The following is a 19,835-nucleotide window of genomic DNA, read 5'->3' on the forward strand; positions in this document are numbered from 1 at the left end:
TTTTAAGCATCCTGATGGCTCGCAATGATGACGCGAAAAATGTAACGATTGATTGAATGAACTATTGATGAACTCCCGAGTAATTAACTTTAATCTCATCGTTACACTCACCATTGATCATTTCTTGTTTTTAATCTGCGTGAGAAGCGCTACCCCTGGTGGAAAGAGGCTGTACGGCACACAATGAGTTGCATCATGCGTGCCGTACGTTACGTTGTGACACGTCACGATGTAACATACTGCATCAGAGGGGTCAATTTTTTTTTTCATGTTTTCTCGAATACTATTAGTCCATTACCATGTCAATCAACGCTTGAATAGAAACGTAGTTCACACCCCGGATTTTGATGCCAACACGGTCGCTACAGTCCCATTTTTAGTTTTCGTTGCAGCCTCGTTTGAATGCCGCGGTTACTCAATGTGTACGGAACAGTATTAGTTACCAGTGCTTTCTTTATTGTCAGTTCTTTATTCTTTCACTCATCCAGGCACATGTATTAGCGACTGACTCGTTCACTCACTTGTGTACTCGTTCACTCACTTGTGTACTCGTTCACTCACTTGTGTACTCGTTCACTCACTTGTGTACTCGTTCAGTCGGTCATTCCCTCTCACTTTACTCATGTCCGACATGATAAAGTGACAGTGTGTGCTTTGTCCTTTTGGGATGACACGATAGTGACCGAAGATGACCTGGTAAAGTGACAGTTTGTGGTGTGTCCCCTGCACTGTGAAAGGAAGGCGATGAAGAAGTTGATCCTGATGCCTCCTGAGAGGACGGCCGCCCTACAGTCTCTCTGGGAGGACCAGGCCACCACAGACCTAGGGCCATGTGGTGACGTTATAATAAAGAGCTTATTACACACAAAAAAAATATAACAGAAATCCCATCTATAACATAGTTGACTTTCTGTCTTCATCTCTCTCATTCTCTCGTAGGTGGTTTCTCCCACATGTACTGGTGTCTCTGCGACCAGCTGGGTCTGCCATTCAGAGAGGAGGTGCAGTGGGTTAGTATACACAAATGTAGTCTCCTTCCATTTCAGTTAATATTGCTAATTTGATTATAATGTAGCAGGGGTAGTTCATAAAGCTACAGTAGCTTGAATTTCCTTTCGTGTAGACCGGAAACTTTAGCTCAGATGCCTAACATGGTCTTTCTTTAAATATTTTGACCTGGATTTACATCGTGTCGGTTACTTTAGCTATATCAACTCTACTTTTGCCATTGTTTGAATCATTCCAACCTTGGGTTCTCCATCTTGCCCAACAGGATGTGGACACAATCTATCAAACCCAGGACACCAGAGAACTGAACCTGCAGGATTTCGTACATCTTGAGAACAGGTACCTTCACGTTTCCTTTTTTCACAGCTGCCATATTTCTAAATTGTGTGAACAATAGTGTCTTTATACCATTCTGTTTTTGATAATCCAATGCTATTTCCTTCTTCTTCAGAGATGTGGTGGCCATCATTCTGGTCCTGGAGTATAACCAATGGTTTACTAAGCTCTCCTCAAAGGACTACAAACTGGTACATTTCATTCTGAACCATACTGTTGACAAAATGTTCCATTTTATGTTACACTTGTGAAGGGAAGAAATATTTGTAATCTTACAGTTCAACTGAGATGCATGAATTGGAGAAGCAGGCATGCCACTGGTGGAGAAAGGTGGATGAGTTAGATGAAAAGTGTAGGAACTTAAGACCTGTACTGTGGGTATAATGCATTGAAACAGTTCTTTATTAAATAACTTCCACTGTGCTCCAGGAGTGACCGAACACTCTTTGTAAAGGGCACACTGGCCGCAGCAGGAAGAGGACAGCTGTGTGTGTGTGTGTTCTGGTGGTGGCAGGGAGAGAGGAGGCATGAGGATGAGATGTCAACAAGCGCTTTATTAGTCAGGGATGGTGTGACTGCTGCTGATACTTAGTCATAGGAGGTGTGTGTGTGTTTGCTCAAGCACTGTGTGTGTTTATGCGTTTACAGGTTTGACTTTTTTTTGCACAGTAAGTTATGCATCTGTGTTTACACAAGCCTGAGCTTGCTGCTTTTCACACTAAAGTGTTTGCTTGCAGTCCACAGATGTATGTGAACAAATCCTGCGAGTTGTGGCCCGCTCTAGTCGCTTAGAGGAGATGGTTTTAGAGAATGCAAGTCTCAGAAGGTGAGCACTAAGCACTGGTAATAGGTTAGACTGGCTTTATCTTATCCACCACACACACCCAGATGAGGGTGCGCACACACACACACACACACACACACACACACACACACACAGTTTCATAATGAATTATGCTCTCGACCGTAGCTACATTCCATACATGCTGTCCAGTGTGAAATTAAGGGAGCAAGCTCGCGCGGTAGTTAAACACATGACTCTGACTATTATCAGAAATGCACTTCCTGTTGAAAATCCTGCGGTAACTTGAGTAGAGCTGTGGAAAAAATATATACCAAAACACCCTTCAGCCCAATTGAAAAAGGGTGTATCAGGTGCTCGACAGAGACCCCAAAACATTCCTTACCCCAAGATACTACTGGTGACTATCCAGCAGAATAAAGAAAAAGGAGCACTCTGTTGCTGCGTAAATCTGATTGATTTATTGACGGGACAAACAAGGCTTTCAATAGGCTCTGAGGTAGGGGATTCATGCCGAAATGTAAGCCTATTTGTTTGTCCTGTCAATAAATCAATCACATTTCTTTATAAAGCCCTTCTTACATCAGCTGATGTCACAAAGTGCTGTACAGAAACCCAGCCTGAAACCCCAAACAGCAAGCAATGCAGGTGTAGAAGCACGGTGGCTAGGAAAAACTCCCTAGAAAGGCCAGAACCTAGGAAGAAACCTAGAGAGGAACCAGGCTATGAGGGCTGTCTACTGGCCACCCCAAATCGATCAGATTTACGCAGCAACAAAGTGCTCCTTTTTCTTTTCTGCCGAATAGTTACCAGTTTAAGTATTTTTGAGAGCTGTGTCTTTTCTTGATATTTTCACAGTGATTTTGCACAGAAGTTAGCCAACGCTCTGACCTGCAACCCTGCCTCTGTACTTCACACCCTCGACCTCACAAACAACTCCCTGGAGGACAAGGGTACAACAAACTCCCTGCTTTCAAAAATATATATTTAAAGATTTTCAGTGATATTCAATGATACAGGATACTGCACTAATCTAGAATTCTAGCTTCTAGTATTCTGTCCTACATTGGCATGGATCGTATCAATGGCAAAATGTGCGTCTCAAAGCTTCAAGTTCATGAGAGGTTATACGTTTGTTCATAAGTATGTGATGCATTTTTTTTTCTAGGTGTATCTGCTCTCAGTGCACAGCTAGCCAAACTCCCAATGGGTCTCAAGCATTTGAACCTCTCAAACACCTCCATATCACAGAAAGGTATTGTAAATTCATGACCAATTTACTTGCCAACTGTCATGTGTGATGTCACTTCCTCTGAACTTCCTGTGTTTGTGTGGTTAGGGGTTAACAGTCTTGCCCAGGCGCTGAGTGCCAACCCTGCTGTCCCCACTACCCTCACACACTTGGACCTCTGTGGGAATTCACTCCGAGGAGACGACCTCCCAGTATGTACCTCTCCTGGTAGAAGTTGCTAGGCACAGATCAAGGATCAGCTAACCCTCCACAAAGCCTAACCTTAATCAAGGGAGGGAGTGCAAAATTGATCTTAGATCGCTGTTGTATTGGCAGCAACATCAAACACTTAAACGTTCTGTCCTGGCTTTCATATGTTTCACACAGGCCACAGAAATAGTGTGAAATAAGATTTTAAATATTAACTGAAATCCATAGATCTAATTCCCCCTTCATTGTACTCCGTGTTTTCTGTTGTTCTTCATAATTTCTCTGACTCTTTTCACAGAATCTGTACAATTTCCTGGGTCAACCTAACAGTCTAGCAATTCTGGACCTGTCCAACAGCGACTGCTGTCTGGACCAAGTGAGTGAACCCTCATCCAATGCTAAGACAAATTCACACTGCTATCGCTAGGCAATGATTGGACTTTAACCCTCTTTATGGGCACATTATACAGCTATTCTTAACCTAACCAATAATCGACATTAACTAGATTAGTATAATTGTAATAATATGCAATGAAAGTGAACATATCATGTCTGGACATCATGTGAGCACTGTTTTATAAGTAGCATGCCGTCTGCTTTTGATATCGCTATTATTAAATCGGGAAATAACATCATTTGAATTAGCTTTTTATACAGTTATATTTGTGGAGCTTGTCGTTATAGTTGTTGCTAAGCAAATGGCCAGTCCCTTTCATAAGATATTATCTTTAGCTCTCTAGACTGAGATGTCACTTTGCTGGCCTATGTTATTCAAATGCTCAACTCCTGTCTTCAAGGTCTGCACTTCACTTCTACGAGGTTCTCTCAAGCACCTCTCAGTGCTCAACATGTCTAAGAGCGTTTTCTCTAGCAGGTGATCCATACAACAACAAAAGCACTTGCTTATGCCCAATAGTTGTGGCTCAATAGTTTCTGTTGATTTCTATGTCTGTGTCCTGTACCGCTCAAAGTATCTGAGTGAGAACTCCTGATAACTCCAGAAGGCATAACTAATGTGCTGGTTTTCTTTTAAAACCCACAGGAGAAGTAAAGATGTGCCGCATTCCTTCAAGCAGTTCTTTGGCACTGCCCTGGCTCTGAGAAGTGTCAACCTGTCTGGAACCAAACTCCCCCTGGAGGCGCTCAAGTGAGCTTGCAGTGTACTCCATTCATGGCATTTGCTCCAATTAACTGTATTAAACCTAGAATGAAAATATGATATAGAAAACTGGAGAATATTCCTGTAGAAAATGTACAGTACCAGGGTGAGGGTGTGTACAGTTTGCACACACCTACTAGTTCTTTATTTGTACTATTTTCTACATTATAGAATAAGACTAAATACATCAAAACTATGAAATAAGACATATGGAATCATGTAGTAACCAAAGAAATGTTAAACAAATCAAAATATATTTTATATGAGATTCTTCAAAGTAGCCACCCTTTGCCTTGACGACAGCTTTGCACACTCTTGGCATTCTCCTACCCAGATTTATGAGGTAGTCACCTGGAATGCATTTCAATTAACAGGTGTGCCTTGTTAGGGGTGGTATACAGAAGATAGCCCTATTTGGTAAAAGACCAAGTCCATATTATGGCAAGAACAGCTCAAATAAGAAAGGAGAAACGACAGTCCATCATTACTTTAAGACATGAAGGTCAGTCAATACGGAACATTTCAAGAACTTTAAAAGTTCCTTCAAGTGCAGCAGCAAAAACCATCAGGCGCTATGATGAAACTGGCTTTCATGACGACCGCTACAGGATAGGAAGACCCAGAGTTACCTCTGCTGCAGAGGATAGGTTTATTAGTTACCAGCCTCAGAAATTGCAGCCCAAATTAATGCTTCACAGAGATCAAGTAACAGACAAATCTCAACATCAACTGTTCAGAGGAGACTGCAGCAATTTGACCATAAAGGCCTGATTCACACAGATAAAGGACACCAATAAGAAGAAGAGGGTCAAGAAACTTGGGCCAAGAAACACGAGCAATGGACGTTAAGCTGGTGGAAATCTGTCCTTTGGTCTGATGAGTCCAAATTTGAGATTTTTGGTTACAACCGCCGTGTCTTTGTGAGACGCAGAGTAGGTGAACGGATGATCTCCTCCATGCTTCACGATGGGAACCACACATGCGGAGGCGTGGCGGTGCTTTGGTGGTGACACTGTCTGTGATTTATTTAAAATTCAAGGCACACTTAACCAGCATGGCTAGCACAGCATTCTGAAGAGATACGCCATCCCATCTGGTTTGCACTTAGTGGGACTATTATTTGTTTTTCAACAGGACAATGACCCAACACTCCTCCAGGCTGTGTAAGGGTTATTTGACCAAGAAGGAGAGTGACGGAGGGCCGCATCAGATGACCTGGCCTCCACAATCACCCAACCTCAACCCAATTGAGATGGTTTGGGATGAGTTGGACCGCTGAGTGTAGGAAAAGCATCCAACAAGTGCTCAGCAACTTCTTCAAGACTGTTGGAAAGGCATTCCAGGTGAAGCTGGTTGAGAGAATGCCAGGAGTGTGCAAAGCTGTCATCAAGGCAAAGGGTGCCTTTATATTTTGATTTGTTAAACACTTTTTTTGGTTATTTCATTGTTTTGATGTCTTCACTATTCTACAATGTAGAAAATAGTAAAAAATTAAGAAAAACCCTTGATTGAGTAAGTGTGTCTAAACTTCAGACTGGTACTGTACATATCTATAAATGGTGATGTATATTTTAGACAGGATGTCATAGTTGTTCAGTAATTATTTTTGTTGCTTCATTTAAAAAAATAATTAAGTAGTTATAGAATCATTACTTAAAGATGCTGTGAACAAGAAAGCAATATAACCACAGCAACTCTGTCCTGCCTGCATACTTCAGTCTGCTTTGTTCATTTAACTGAATAGAAAAGAAGCTTAATGACTGTCTTTCGCCTCAGGGCACTTTTACTAGGTCTTGGCTGCAATCCTAATCTAAGTGAAGTGTCACTGGATATCAGCAGCTGTGAGGTAAGAGACTGAACTACTGCCTAGATCCTGGCATTTCTCTCTGAGGGAGAAATTAAAAGGGAAGTCTACTCTGAAATACAATTCTAAAATATGATGTCTTGACACCCCTTTATTATTTGGGCTGATGTTCTGAATATACTGATTTGAATTACTTAGCTTGACTTATGTACCGTGAATGGCAATCAAATAAATCACCAAAATACATGTATGGATATTATCCTGGATTGCAATTGCTATCCTTTCTCTAAATGTTTTGTTTTTGGTTTTATTTCTCCCTTTTACTTCAGCTAAGATCTGGAGGTGCTCAGATTCTGGAGGGCTGCATAGCTGAGATTCCCAATATCTCCAGGCTGGACATCTCAGACAACGGTGAGGCCCGAGTAGACACTGTTTTTACAGTGATTTTGAACATTGTATACCTTGATTTTGACTTGATGTTGTGTTTATATTTTATGCTCAGGTTTGGATTCAGACCTGACCACTCTCTTAGTGTGGCTGGCTAGAAATCGCTCCATCCGCCACCTCTCACTGGGCAAGAACTTCAATAACATCAAGTCCAAGTACGGGTCTTACTTACCTTGTAATTAGAAAAAATGTCAATTAACCATATCCTCCTGTTTGTATCCTCCTCTCTGTCTGGAATGTAATGAAGTGTGCATGTCTTTCCATAGAAATTTGTCTCAAGTCTTGGACAACCTGGTGCACATGATACAGGAGGAGGAATCGGTGAGTCGGCTGTTATGGTGACACTTAGCCATAACAGCTTTGCATAAACAAAATGTGTCTAACCATTCATTACCATTGTTCAACTAACCTGTTTGTCACGTAGCCCCTGACGTCCCTCTCCCTGGCCGACTCCAAGCTCAAGGGGGATCTGTCCATCGTACTGAACGCGCTGGGCAGCAACACCAGCCTGACCCGGGTGGACATCAGCGGCAACGGCATGGGAGACATGGGGGCCAAGATGCTGGCCAAGGCCCTGCAGATCAACACCAAGCTCAGGTAAGAGGTCAAGGCTCAAGAAGATGCCCACTAGGGTCAACTGCTCATGTTTCAATATTGTTTAATATTGATTCTGCTGTGTTCTACTGCTCTTTATTGTCATGTGTTTGTACAGGACGGTTATGTGGGACAAAAACAATGTCAGCCTACAAGGCCTCCAGGATGTGGCATCTGCTTTAGAAAAGTATGTATCTGTGTGTGTCACAATTCATTCTATTCATACTCTTCTTCACATGGATATTTTGGTTAGGATATGTGAGTAGGCATACACTTAGCTACATGTGTCTCTTTCAGGAACCAGACCATCCGCTTCATGCCTATCCCCATCATCGATGCTGCCCAGGCACTCAAGGCCAACCCTGAGAAAACAGAGGATGCCCTACTAAAGGTTAAAAGTTCACATTTGGCTGCATGGTAGATATTAACTGATGACAGAATTTGAGATCAATTCTCACTGATAACAAATGCAAAAATTGTCACATTTCCTGTATAAACTTTTTTATTTTTTATTTATCTCTACAGATGGAGCGGTATCTACTAAGGAACCACGAGACTCGGAAATACCTCCAAGAGCAAGCTTACCGTCTCCAGCAAGGCATTGTCATGACCACCACACAGCAGGTGACCCGTCTGTTTAAATGTTTGATCTGTAACATTAATTTTCATGTATCGGCACTTGTTTGGATAAATGTTTCCACTGGAGAAATGAAAGTTGCATACAGTGTCTTTGGAAAGTATTCAGACCCCTTGACTTTTTACACATTGTGTTACGTGACAGCCTTATTCTAAAATGTATGAAATTGTTTTTTTCCCCTCGTCAATCTACACACAATACCCCATAATGATGAGCAGAAACAGGTTTAAATATTTTAGCAAAAATAAAAAATAAATATCACATTTACATAAGTATTCTGACCCTTTACTCAGTACCTTGTTGAGCACCTTTGGCAGTGATTACAACATAGAGTCTTCTTGGGTATGACACTACAAGCTTGGCACAACTGTATTTGGGGAGTTTCTCCCATTCTTCTCTGCAGAGCCTCTCAAGCTCTGTCACGTTGGATGGGGAGCTTTGCTGCACAGCTATTTTCAGGTCTCCAGAGATTTTCGATCGTGTTCAAGTCCGGGCTCTGGATGTGTCGCTCAAGGACATTCAGAGACTTGTCCCGAAGCCACTCCTGCGTTGTGTGCTTAGGGTCGTTGTCCTGTTGGAAGGTGAACCTTCGCCTCAGTCTAAGGTCCTGAGCGCTCTGGAGCAGATTTTCATCAAGGATCTCTCTGTACTTTGCTCCGTTTATCTTTGCCTCGGTCCTGACTCCCAGTCCCTGCCGCTGAAAAACATCCCCACAGCATGATGCTGCCACCACCATGCTTCACCATAGGGATGGTGCCAGGTTTCCTCCAGACGTGACGCTTGGCATTCAGGCCAAAGAGTTCAATCTTAGTTTCATCAGACCAAAGAATCTTGTTTCTCATGATCTGAGTGTCTTAAGGTGCCTTTTGGCAAACTCCAAGCGGGCTGTCATCTGCCTTTTTTCTGAGGATTGGCTTCCGTCTGGCAACTCTACCATAAAGGCCTGATTGGTGGAGTGCGCAGAAATGGTTGTCCATCTGGAAGGTTCTCCCATCTCCACAGAGGAATTCTAGAGCTCTCAGTGACCATGTTCTTGATCACCTCCCTGACCAAAGTACCCTTCCCCAGATCTGTGCTTCGATGCAATCCTGTCTCGGATAACATTCCTTCGATATCATGGCTTGGTTTTTGTTCTGACATGCAATGTCAGCTGTGGGACCTTATATAGACGTGTGTGCCTTTGTAAATTCAATTCATTGAACATAATTTGTAACAGGTGGACTCATCCTTGATCATCTCAAGGATGATCAATGGAAACAGGATGCACATGAGCTCAATTTCGAGTCTCTCAGCCAAGGGGCTGAATACTTATGTAAAGAAGGTATTTCAGTATTTTAAATCAATTTGCAAAAATTCTCAACCTGTTTTTGAGTTGTCATTAATGGGTATTATGTGTAGATTTCGGATATTTTTTATTTAATTGAATCCATTTTAGAATAAGGCTGTAATGTAACAAAATGTGGAAAAAGTCAAGGGCTCAATACTTTCCGGAGGCTCTGTACCACATCTTTTAAGTGTTGAATGACCATAAACCATTACATGACCTCTCCCATTGAATGGTGAATGACCTCTCAATGTTTTCTGATACCTCTGACCCTTCCTGCCTTCTGCTGCTCAGATGATGGACAGGATCTGTGTAAAGGTGCAGGACCACCTAAACTCCCTGAGGTATACGGAGACCGATGTCGTCCAGGAGGACATGAAGGTGGCCAAGAACCTCATGAAGGACGCCAGGAACTCCAAAAGAGTGAGCTGAGAACCACACATATTGTTCTCATAGAACCGCTGGAACAAATTAACTTAGAAAAGATAGACTGTGGATGTCAAACTCTGCGCTAGGGAGGGGGGAAAAAAAGTGATCAACATTAACCTCAAATTCTACATGGGACTTCCTGGTTAAATAACATTTTGAAAAACATGAATACAGAAAGGGAAAACCTCCAACTCAAATGGTTAGATGAGAAAAGAGCACAGTCTAATCTTTTCTCCAATTCTTTCCTCTTCCCTGTTTTCTCTTTCTCTGTCTGTCCCTCCTTCCATACCCTGCTCATCTATCTAGCTATTGCCCAACCTGTACCACCTGAGGGGATCTCCTAGTGGCATGGGCGGCCCCCCTGACATGGGCAGCCCCATTCAGGACAAGCTGGAGTCCATGGCTGGAGAGATAGCCAGGGTCATGGATGAGCAGCTACAGGTACACAACAGTCAACACAGCAGTAAATGCATGATGTATTTACTGTATTTTAACAGTATTTTTCGAACCAGATATGTTTAATGTTGATTTACCTCTGTGAATAACATGGTCTAGTGTTTCTCAACTCCAGTCCTCGAAGTTGGATGTTTTTGCTTTCGTCTCGCACAAGCACACCTGATTTAAACGGATCATGAGCTTGATGATTATTCATTGAGTAGTTGAATCCGGTGTGCTTGGACTTGAACAAAACTGTGCAAGTTGAAAAAACTGCCCTAGTCCTTAAAGCAACTGTGAATTTGAATAACAAGACAACATAAGAAGCTAGTGCAATGCTCTTGCCTACCACTCTTTCTCTCGCTCTTTGGTCCAGACGTTGTTACAATCTATGGTTGACACCGCTGAGGGCCTCTGTCCCCACGTGATGAAGAGGAGCAACCTGCATCAGGAGCTGATGAAGGCCGGTGCAGGCAAGATGACCGTCCCCCATAGCTTCATCACCACCACGTTACTGGAGCAGTCAGGAGTCGACATCCTCAACAAGATCAGGTAATCACCGCACGGGCCTGGTCAAGACGGGCCTGGTCAAGACGGGCCTGGTCAAGATAACTAGCTGACGTTCTCATCCAGTGTGACTTACAACAAGTGCATTCAACTAAGGAAAGGAAAACAACGACAAAACAAAAGTATCTCCAAAAACAAAGTTCAAAGATTCATTCTGGGGTCTGGTCCAATGAGAGTCCTGCTGATCCCGGACTACGCAATGCCTGCTTGGTGCCTGTCACAAGTGACCTTCAACAGTCGGACTTTTGAGACCTAATCAGTAAATTCTTTCAAATGTAGATGTTATCAGTTGATCATGTGAATTCAAACTGAATCGTTCATTGTGATCTGCTCTGTGTATGATGTCCTAGACCTAGTGAAATAATTTATTATGATTAGGTCACATAGCCTCAGCTGCTAACCGTGCAGTGTACGTAAACTTCAGTCTCAGAAAACGACTGTAACATATATATGCAGCCCGGTTTTGATACAGTTCAGATAGTAGAGAGGTAGTCTTTGGCTCATGTTCTCCTCTCTGTCACACAGTGAAGTGAAGCTCAGTGTGGCGTCCTTCCTCTCAGACCGTATCGTGGATGAGATCTTGGAATCTCTGTCCCGTTCCCAAAACACTCTGGTCAGTACTGTATACTACAACAGACTCTTTCACTCTATATTTCTCTTTCACTCACACACACAAACAATAATGCATTTTTGCTTCAATTGCTTGTAATGCCGATTTAGAGCACTTCTGCACCACATTAAAAAAACAAATACTGGTGAAGGAACACTGCCACTATATGCCTTTTCCTCCCTTCCCACACCAGGCAGAACACCTGACCAGGAAAGCGCAGCCTCTTCTCCACCAGGAGCCCAAAGAGACAGAGGTGCTGGATGAGACGGTCCTCCAGCCTGAGGCCCAGACCCAGGAGCAGAGGCAGCAGCCTGCTGAAAGTCTGGAGGAGATTGACACCTGTGTGGTAACTAAGACTAGTCCCTTCTGCTATGAGGGTTATGATTTGGGTTTGTGGTCCCGATCTGCTGTACTGAAGCATAACTCACTGGCTGACTGTTTTTTTCTTGACTGTGTTTGTGACCTGCAGATGACACCCAAGTCCAAGAGGAAGAGCATTCTCTGCAGGATGCTGCGGCCTGTCTCTGTGGCCTTTGGTGAGTTGATGTTCTACATCCCGGGTACAGTAGATCTGGTCAAATAGATTTAAACTACAATACAGTAGTAATGTAGTATTTCAGCCTCTTGGAATGAGAGTGGTTTTGGTTTTACCTCGTCTATTGATGGTTGTTCTTGTCCATCAGAAATGGAGTTTGACTTGGACAAGGCCCTGGAAGAAGTGCCTATACACGAGGAAGACTCGCCCCCTCCTCCCCTATCGGACATGATGCCGACGTACTTTGGCGAGCTGCCCACTATGGAGGCCCGGAAGCTAGAGCACCACACCAAGCTCCGTCCCAAACCAAAAAAGAGGACCAAACCTAGCCGAGCACCAGTAAGGCCTTCTACTCTTTCTGCCATCTTTCTCTATTTCTACATCTAGCTACTATACTCTATGATATTGAGTATGTCATGACGTAGACCTACATATTTTTGGGGTGTTTTCAGCGGGATTCAATCTGCACCTCTCCACCACCAGAAGAAGTGGAGCAGAACCGCCTCCTGGGAAAAGTGGATGAGGGTGTTGATGAATTCTTTTACAAGAAAATCACCCAACTTAGTTTTAAGTGAGTGCTAATTCCTTTTATGGTGAACTCTTTCCAAAAAGTAAATGGAATTACTTGACGTTTAGAATAAATTACTCTAATTTCCACAAGATTTAAATCACAAGCATGCAGCAGTAAGCTATGTCTAACTACCTACAATGTCTAACTACCTACAGGTAAATGCCTGGAGGTAGGGTCGCCACGAACCACCAGAAGAGCTTCAGTGCGCGTTGGCATAGATTTTACAAGTGTATCAAATTGTATTTGTCATATGCGCAGAATACAACAAGTGTAGACTTTACCGTGAAACGCTTACTTACAAGCCCTTAACCAACAGTGCAGTTCAAGAAGAAGAAAATATTTACCAGATGACTAAAAGTAATAATAAAAGTAACACAATAACAATAACAAGGCTATATTTACATTTACATTTAAGTCATTTATCAGACGCTCTTATCCAGAGCGACTTACAAATTGGTGCATTCACCTTATGATATCCAGTGGAACAACCACTTTACAATAGTGCATCTAACTCTTTTAAGGGGGGGGGGGGGGGGGGGGGTTAGAAGGATTACTTTATCCTATCCTAGGTATTCCTTAAAGAGGTGGGGTTTCAGGTGTCTCCGGAAGGTGGTGGGGTACCTTGGTAATCTGTCTGGCCCCCCAGCGGCTTTGTGAATGTTGACCTATATACAGGGGGTACCGGTACTGAGTCAGTGTGCGGGGTACAGGCTAGTTGAGGTAATCTGTACATGTAGGTGGGGGCGAAGTGACTATGCATAGGTAACAAACAGCGAGTGTACAAAATTGTCCGGTGGCGATTTTATGAATTGTTAAGCAGTCTTATGGCTTAGGGGTAGACGCTGTTGAGGAGCCTTTTGGTCCTAGACTTGGCACTCCGGTACCGCTTGTCGTGCGGTAGCAGAGAAAATAGTCTATAACTTGGGTGACTGGAGTCTCTGACAATTTTATGGGCTTTCCCCTGACACCGCCTATTATATAGGTCCTGGATGGCAGGAAGCTTGGCCCCAGTGATGTATTGGGCCGTTCGCACTACCCTGTGTTGCGCCTTACGGTCAGATGCCGAGCAGTTGCCATACCAGGCGGTGATGGAACCGGTCAGGATACTCTCGATGGTGCAGCTGTAGAACCTTTTGAGGATCTGAGGACCCATGCCAAATCTTTTACAATCTCCTGAGGGGTAAAAGGTTTTGTCATGCCCTCTTCACGACTGTGTTGGTATGTTTGGACCATGATAGTTCGTTGGTGATGTGGACACCAAGGAACTTAACTCTCGACCCGCTCCACTACAGCCCTGTCGATGTTAATGGGGGCCTGTTCAGCTCGCCATTTCCTGTAGTCCACAATCAGCTCCTTAGTCTTGCTCACATTCAGAGAGAGGTTGTTGTCCTGGCACCACACTGCCAGTTCTCTGACCTCCTCCCTATAGGCCGTCTCATCGTTGTCGGTGATCAGGCCTACCACTGTTGTGTTTTCAGCAAACTTAATGATGGCGTTGGAGTCGTGTTTGGCCACGCAGTCATGGGTGAACAGGGAATACAGGAGGGGACTAAGTACAAACCCCTGAGGGGCCCCAGTGTTAAGGATCAGCGTGGCAGACGTGTTGTTGCCTACACGTACCACCTGGGGGTGGCCCGTCAGGAAGTCCAGGATCCAGGACTTCCTGACGGGCATCCGGGAGGATGCTGTTGAATGAGCCATGACCAGCCTTTCAAAGCACTTCATGACTACCGTGAGTGCCACGGGCGGTAATCATTTAGGCAGGTTCCCTTCGCTTCCTTGGGTACAGAGACTATGCTGGTCTGCTTGAAATATGTACGTATTACAGACTCGTTCAGGGAGCGGTTGAAAATGTCAGTGAAGACACTTGACAGTTGGTCCGCGCATGCTTTGAGTACGCGTCCTGGTAATCTGTCTGGCCCCCCAGCGGCTTTGTGAATGTTGACCTGTTTAAAGGTTTTGTTCACATCAGCTACCAAGAGCGTTATCACACAGTCATCCAGAACAGCTGGTGCTCTCGTACATGCTTCAGTGTTGCTTGCCTCGAAGCAAGCATAAAAGGCATTTATTTAGCTCGACTGGTAGGCTCGCGTCACTGGGCAGCTCCCATCTGGGTTTCCCTTTGTAGTCCGTAATAGTTTTCAAGCCCTGCCACATCCGACGAGCATCAGAGCCGGTGTAGTAGGATTCAATCTTAATCCTGTATTGACGCTTTGCTTGTTTGATGGTTCAACTGAGGGCATAGCGGGATTTCTTATAAGCATCCGGATTAGTCTCCCGCTCATTGAAAGTGGCAGCTCCAGCCTTTAGCTCAATGCGGATGTTGCCTGTAATCCATGGCTTCTGGTTGGGATAGGTATGTACAGTCACTCTGGGGACGACGTCATCAATGCACTTATTGATGAAGCCGATGACTGAGGTTTATTCCTCAATGCCATTGTATGAATCCCAGAACATATTCCAGTCTGTGCTAGCAAAACAGTCCTGTAGTGTAGCATCCGCATCATCTGACCTCTTCCGTATTGAGCGAGTCACTGGTACTTCCTGCTTTAGTTTTTGCTTGTAAGCAGGAATCAGGAGGATATAATTATGGTCAGATTCGCCAAATGGAGGGTGGGGGAGAGCTTTGTATGCATTTTTTCCCTGGTTGCACATGTGACATGCTGGTAAAAATTTGGTAAAACTGATTTAAGTTTGCCTGCATTAAAGTCCCCGGCCACTAGGAGCGCTGCTTCTGGGTGAGCATTTTCTTCTTTGCTTATGGCCTTATAGAGTGGGTTGAGAGCGGTCTTAGTGCCAGCTTCGTTTTGTGGTGGTAAATAGACGGCTACAAATAATACAGATGAGAACTCTCTTGGTAGATAGTGTGGTCTACAGCTTATCATAAGGTACTCTACCTCAGGTGAGCCATACCTCGAGACTTCTTTAATATTAGACATCGGGCACCGACTGTTATTGACAAAAAGACACACACCCCCACCCCTCGTCTTACCAGAGGTAGCGTCTCTGTTCTGCCGTGGCATTGAAAATCCCGCTAGCTCTATGTTGTCCAGCCACGTCTCGGTGAAACATAAGATGTGACAGTTTTTAAAGTCCCATTGGTAGGATAATCTTGATTGTAGGTTTGGAACTCTATTGGAGGGAGGCGACACCATTCTTACGAGAAATTCCATAAGTTGGTGTTTTGTTGATGGTGGTGCAAAACCCGGTCTCAGGTGCCGCTCCAGAATCTCCCATAAGTGTTTAATTGGGTTGAAATCTGATGACTCAGACAAACACACTTACAGACACCCTTTAAACCCCCTATGCTCCTTTGAGACCCCTCTTTCAAAGTCACTGAGAGCTCTTCTAGCCATGGTAGCCAAAATAATGGGCAATTGGGCCCAAAGCATGATGGGGATAATAATTGCTTAATTATCTCAGGAACCACACCTGTATGGAAGCATCTGCTTTTAATTTATATCCCTAATTTACTCAAGTGTTCCCTTTTATTTTTGCTGTTACATGTACCTTCATTCACGTATTTAGAAGTTGTTAATTATAGAAGTTGTGAGTCTGTACTGTACAGCAAAATCATTCTCTAACATTTCCAGACGACCCACCCTGAGGGGCTCCCCCAACATCCAGGAGGGTTCGGAGAAGAAACGGGAATCCCGGAAAAGCGGCTTCCTTAACCTCATCAAGTCTCGCACCTCCAAGTCCGAGAAGAGCCATGGAGCAGCCGCCATCACCACCCCGGCTTCTGCGACCGTCAGCACTGTGACAGAGGTGCCCCTGTCCCCCAAGGCTCCGTTGCGGGACCACTCGGAAATATCCCCTGACCGCTCAGAAAAGCCGCCAACCCATGAACCCACTGCGGAACAGCACTCGGAGAGTGACAGTAAGGGGGGTGGCTGGCACTTTGGGGTCAGCATGGACCTCCTGGCAGAGATGAGAAAAATGCATGAGAAAATGGCCACCCATAAGGTGGGTAAACTGACCAGTTTTTGCAGCTTTTGACTGCTAAATCTATGAGCCAGTAGAACCCATTAGCATCACTGAACTACTGAATAATTACTTTCTTACAGAGTAACACACAACCTCCTCTGAAAAAGTTTTTTAAAGTTGAATGTACACTGTATTTGCTGTCTTCAACCTTCGATCTGCCAATCATTTGTAAGCCTATAGATCATTGTGAGTGGATAACTCTGTGAAGGTGTTGCCCTATAGTGGCTCTATATGGAACATCCATGTCTCTGCATGGTTCAGACTGTTGAATACGGTCATGCACGAGTGCCCTCGTAGAGCCATGCAGCGGAAAACACAATGGTGCCTATAAAAGCAGGTCAAAGGTCAAACTGAAGACATTGTCCATACTGAAAAGATGTTTGTTTGTTCTTTTGACAGTCTGACTCATCTTCCTCTTCAGACAAGGCAGATGGTAAACAAGGTGAGTTGGCCTCTATATCCCAATCAGATAATTATATGTTTTATTCCATTTAGTGATATTTAATCTTTGTGTACACAAAGATGTCTCAACTCAATTATGCCACAACGTCTGTCTCGCCGTTCATCTTGCCAGCTGCCATGTGGTGCAATCAAATTAACAAAATGTTGAATTACATTACACTGCTAGATAACACTTTGTTTAGACAGTCCCTTGTAAAAGCTCAATGAACCATCCACACGTTTGCTGTGCATTCTGTTTCTAAGAAGTGTCCGATATGGGTCTTCTTTGTTATGTCTCGCTCTGTAGGAAAGCCGGAGAGTCAAACATCGTCGATATCGCCCAGGTCTAAGCCCACCAGTGTTACACCCAGACTCCCAGCACCCCCGGGCACCAAGCCCCACCTGGGACCTCTGAGCCCTCGCACCAGCAGCAGCCACAGCCCAGGTAGGCATATGAATAAGTATACTTTACTGATAGTGATATGGAGATGGGAAATAAGGCCATCAGAATCAAAAATGGATCAAGAAGAAGATTACTTTGTTTATTGTGATTTTTGTCTTAATTTGTCCTGTTGTCTGTAACCACTCTTTATTTGTTAATTAATTCACCCTCAGATGACACCCCTGACTCCCCTCTTGGAAACGTATCCCCAAAAGGACCACTGCCCGCCCCTCGCCTGAAGAGAGCGCCGTCAGACTGTGAGAGGGAGGGGGAGACTAGCCCCATTAATGGTAGGTGTATGTATCTATTACCCGTGTACCCTCCACCCAGAAGAACTGTCTTAGGTACAGCTCACGACAGTCCAAAATGTTGATATTGAGAGTAGAGGAATAATCAAAGCTATTTTGCTTCACGTAAAGACAAAGGCATTAATTTCAATTAACTGAGAACATAGTATGTTATACAAATTGTCACTGTGTGAGTTTGGTAGAATTGAAGCATAAAAGGATATTTCACCCTCAGTATGAAAATGTATCCACTGACTACTGTAAGTCCCTCTGGATAAAAGTGTCTGCTAAATTACTGAAATGTAATCTCTCTCTCTATGTCAGTTGAACTCACAGGAGACTCTAGCCCATTTGACTTAGACCATGAGACGGACAGGTCTGTTATTGGCGGGAGACAGTGGTCCTCCCTGAAGAGTTCCACTTCTGTGGTACAGGAAGTAGAGGGTCGAGAGCGCACCAAGTCCCTCCCTGCATCTGGTTAGACTAATTACCTTCTCTCCTTCAGGTCTTTTTTTAACTTAAGACATGTACAGTGTTGTAGTGTAGTTTTGCATCTAGCAACAACTAATGGCAGTAATGTAAGTTTTGGCAGATCCAATTGTGGCCGTACCTTTTGAATAACATGCAATTCTCAGTAATAGTAGTTGTTTGGGTTTCTCCAGGAGCTCTTGTTGGTTTATTAGTACTCACACAACTGTGACGTGTTTGTAGTATCAGTAGTACCAGTGGTTATGGTTACCAGTTGTAGCTTCCTCGTTGTTTAGTACCATATCAGCTCACACCGCTGTCTTGTGTCACTGTCCTTGCAGAGAGACCTTCGTCCATGGTGGATGCTGCCCACTGCCAAAGCCCTGGGGTGTTTGATGAAGACAACAACACGAAGGAAGACTTCTCTCCTCCCCCTGACACGGACCAAAGACAGGACCTTATGCCTGACAGCATAGAGGAGGAGGAGGAGGAGGAGGAGGAGGAGGAGGAGGAGGAAGAGGACACCATCAATGACATCGTCCCAGTGTAGAGAGAAAAGATACATCTAGTTTCTCCATACTTTTCTCAGTGTTCCATGGAGTGTCCAAGTGCACACTTCGGGAGAATCGTAATGCAGATAAATAGCAAAGAACAAAAAAAGCTTATGGACAACCTTACAAATATCGTATTCTTAACAAAGACCATTGATTGAATAAGCCAATCAACCAATAAGCAGTGTTGTGTTCCTATGTCTAATATGCATAAAATGTATATTTGTCAATATCTATTAACACACTGAAAGAGATATATGGATGTGTTGAAAAATATGTATGAGATTTACATTGTACCATGGGCAAATTGATCAAGTAAACCTTATTAATGACAGGCATAATAACTTTGATATATCATGATTTATATGAAATACATTTATTGCGGGGCTTGGTGATTGTTTCCAGTGTTAGGTTTATTGGCTCAATTGATTTATGCTGAAAATACACAAACTAATTTTTCAGTTTTTTTGCAATGTATTGTAACAAAATCCTTTACATGTAACATCAAGTTTGTGTATAATCCTGTATTTGTATATTTGTAACAATAAAAAATATTTCTACTGGCATACTGCCATGTATGATCTATTTTGCCTTCATATAGACCTAATTCATAAAAGGTATGTGTTTTGCATAGGCTTACCCTTGCGTGACAGTTTGTTAACCGTGCAAATATCTCTCGGTCAACATAACATTTTATCAATATATTCGCCTGTAATTACCCCCCCCAAAAAACAAAATGTTACCTTAGCATTTTTTTATACCCTCTCCCTGGCCTTTGTACTAGCAAACTAGCTAACCTTAGGCCTCTGTCGATCAGAAACAAGGATGGTTTTGTGCTATGTACCGGATTGTAACTACTACTCCGATAAACATTTATAGATTTGGGCTACTACATGATACTCAAATGTTCCCTATAATGAGGTTGCTACAACCTAGCCTATGGATGAAGTTTACAACGTC

The 19,835-nt window shown here is 43.6% G+C and overlaps 1 protein-coding gene across 3 annotated transcripts in view; it reads left to right on the forward strand.

Moving 5' to 3' along the window:
- Nucleotides 1-19,441, forward strand: part of LOC139554693 (F-actin-uncapping protein LRRC16A) — a 36,664-nt gene extending 17,223 nt beyond the window's left edge. For 2 of the 3 annotated variants that reach the window (XM_071367729.1, XM_071367730.1), the window contains 33 exons: nucleotides 738-835; nucleotides 940-1,010; nucleotides 1,274-1,347; nucleotides 1,460-1,535; nucleotides 2,082-2,170; nucleotides 3,005-3,099; nucleotides 3,315-3,401; nucleotides 3,486-3,589; nucleotides 3,886-3,963; nucleotides 4,385-4,461; nucleotides 4,630-4,734; nucleotides 6,523-6,592; nucleotides 6,880-6,961; nucleotides 7,053-7,152; nucleotides 7,264-7,318; nucleotides 7,422-7,594; nucleotides 7,710-7,778; nucleotides 7,889-7,982; nucleotides 8,117-8,215; nucleotides 9,847-9,975; nucleotides 10,288-10,422; nucleotides 10,793-10,968; nucleotides 11,509-11,596; nucleotides 11,787-11,939; nucleotides 12,063-12,129; nucleotides 12,277-12,467; nucleotides 12,581-12,699; nucleotides 16,293-16,665; nucleotides 17,086-17,128; nucleotides 17,435-17,572; nucleotides 17,743-17,859; nucleotides 18,181-18,333; nucleotides 18,666-19,441. In XM_071367729.1, coding sequence (XP_071223830.1) covers nucleotides 738-835; nucleotides 940-1,010; nucleotides 1,274-1,347; nucleotides 1,460-1,535; nucleotides 2,082-2,170; nucleotides 3,005-3,099; nucleotides 3,315-3,401; nucleotides 3,486-3,589; nucleotides 3,886-3,963; nucleotides 4,385-4,461; nucleotides 4,630-4,734; nucleotides 6,523-6,592; nucleotides 6,880-6,961; nucleotides 7,053-7,152; nucleotides 7,264-7,318; nucleotides 7,422-7,594; nucleotides 7,710-7,778; nucleotides 7,889-7,982; nucleotides 8,117-8,215; nucleotides 9,847-9,975; nucleotides 10,288-10,422; nucleotides 10,793-10,968; nucleotides 11,509-11,596; nucleotides 11,787-11,939; nucleotides 12,063-12,129; nucleotides 12,277-12,467; nucleotides 12,581-12,699; nucleotides 16,293-16,665; nucleotides 17,086-17,128; nucleotides 17,435-17,572; nucleotides 17,743-17,859; nucleotides 18,181-18,333; nucleotides 18,666-18,874 — 3,787 coding nt within the window. In that variant the 3' untranslated portion in view covers nucleotides 18,875-19,441. Of the gene's footprint in view, nucleotides 1-737; nucleotides 836-939; nucleotides 1,011-1,273; nucleotides 1,348-1,459; nucleotides 1,536-2,081; nucleotides 2,171-3,004; nucleotides 3,100-3,314; nucleotides 3,402-3,485; nucleotides 3,590-3,885; nucleotides 3,964-4,384; nucleotides 4,462-4,629; nucleotides 4,735-6,522; nucleotides 6,593-6,879; nucleotides 6,962-7,052; nucleotides 7,153-7,263; nucleotides 7,319-7,421; nucleotides 7,595-7,709; nucleotides 7,779-7,888; nucleotides 7,983-8,116; nucleotides 8,216-9,846; nucleotides 9,976-10,287; nucleotides 10,423-10,792; nucleotides 10,969-11,508; nucleotides 11,597-11,786; nucleotides 11,940-12,062; nucleotides 12,130-12,276; nucleotides 12,468-12,580; nucleotides 12,700-16,292; nucleotides 16,666-17,085; nucleotides 17,129-17,434; nucleotides 17,573-17,742; nucleotides 17,860-18,180; nucleotides 18,334-18,665 lie in introns of those variants that run through there. The other variant, XM_071367731.1, reaches the window with a different exon arrangement.
- The last annotated feature ends 394 nt before the right edge of the window (nucleotides 19,442-19,835 follow it).

Source organism: Salvelinus alpinus, chromosome 26 (genome assembly GCF_045679555.1).
Source record: "Salvelinus alpinus chromosome 26, SLU_Salpinus.1, whole genome shotgun sequence".
Lineage (NCBI taxonomy): Eukaryota > Metazoa > Chordata > Actinopteri > Salmoniformes > Salmonidae > Salvelinus > Salvelinus alpinus.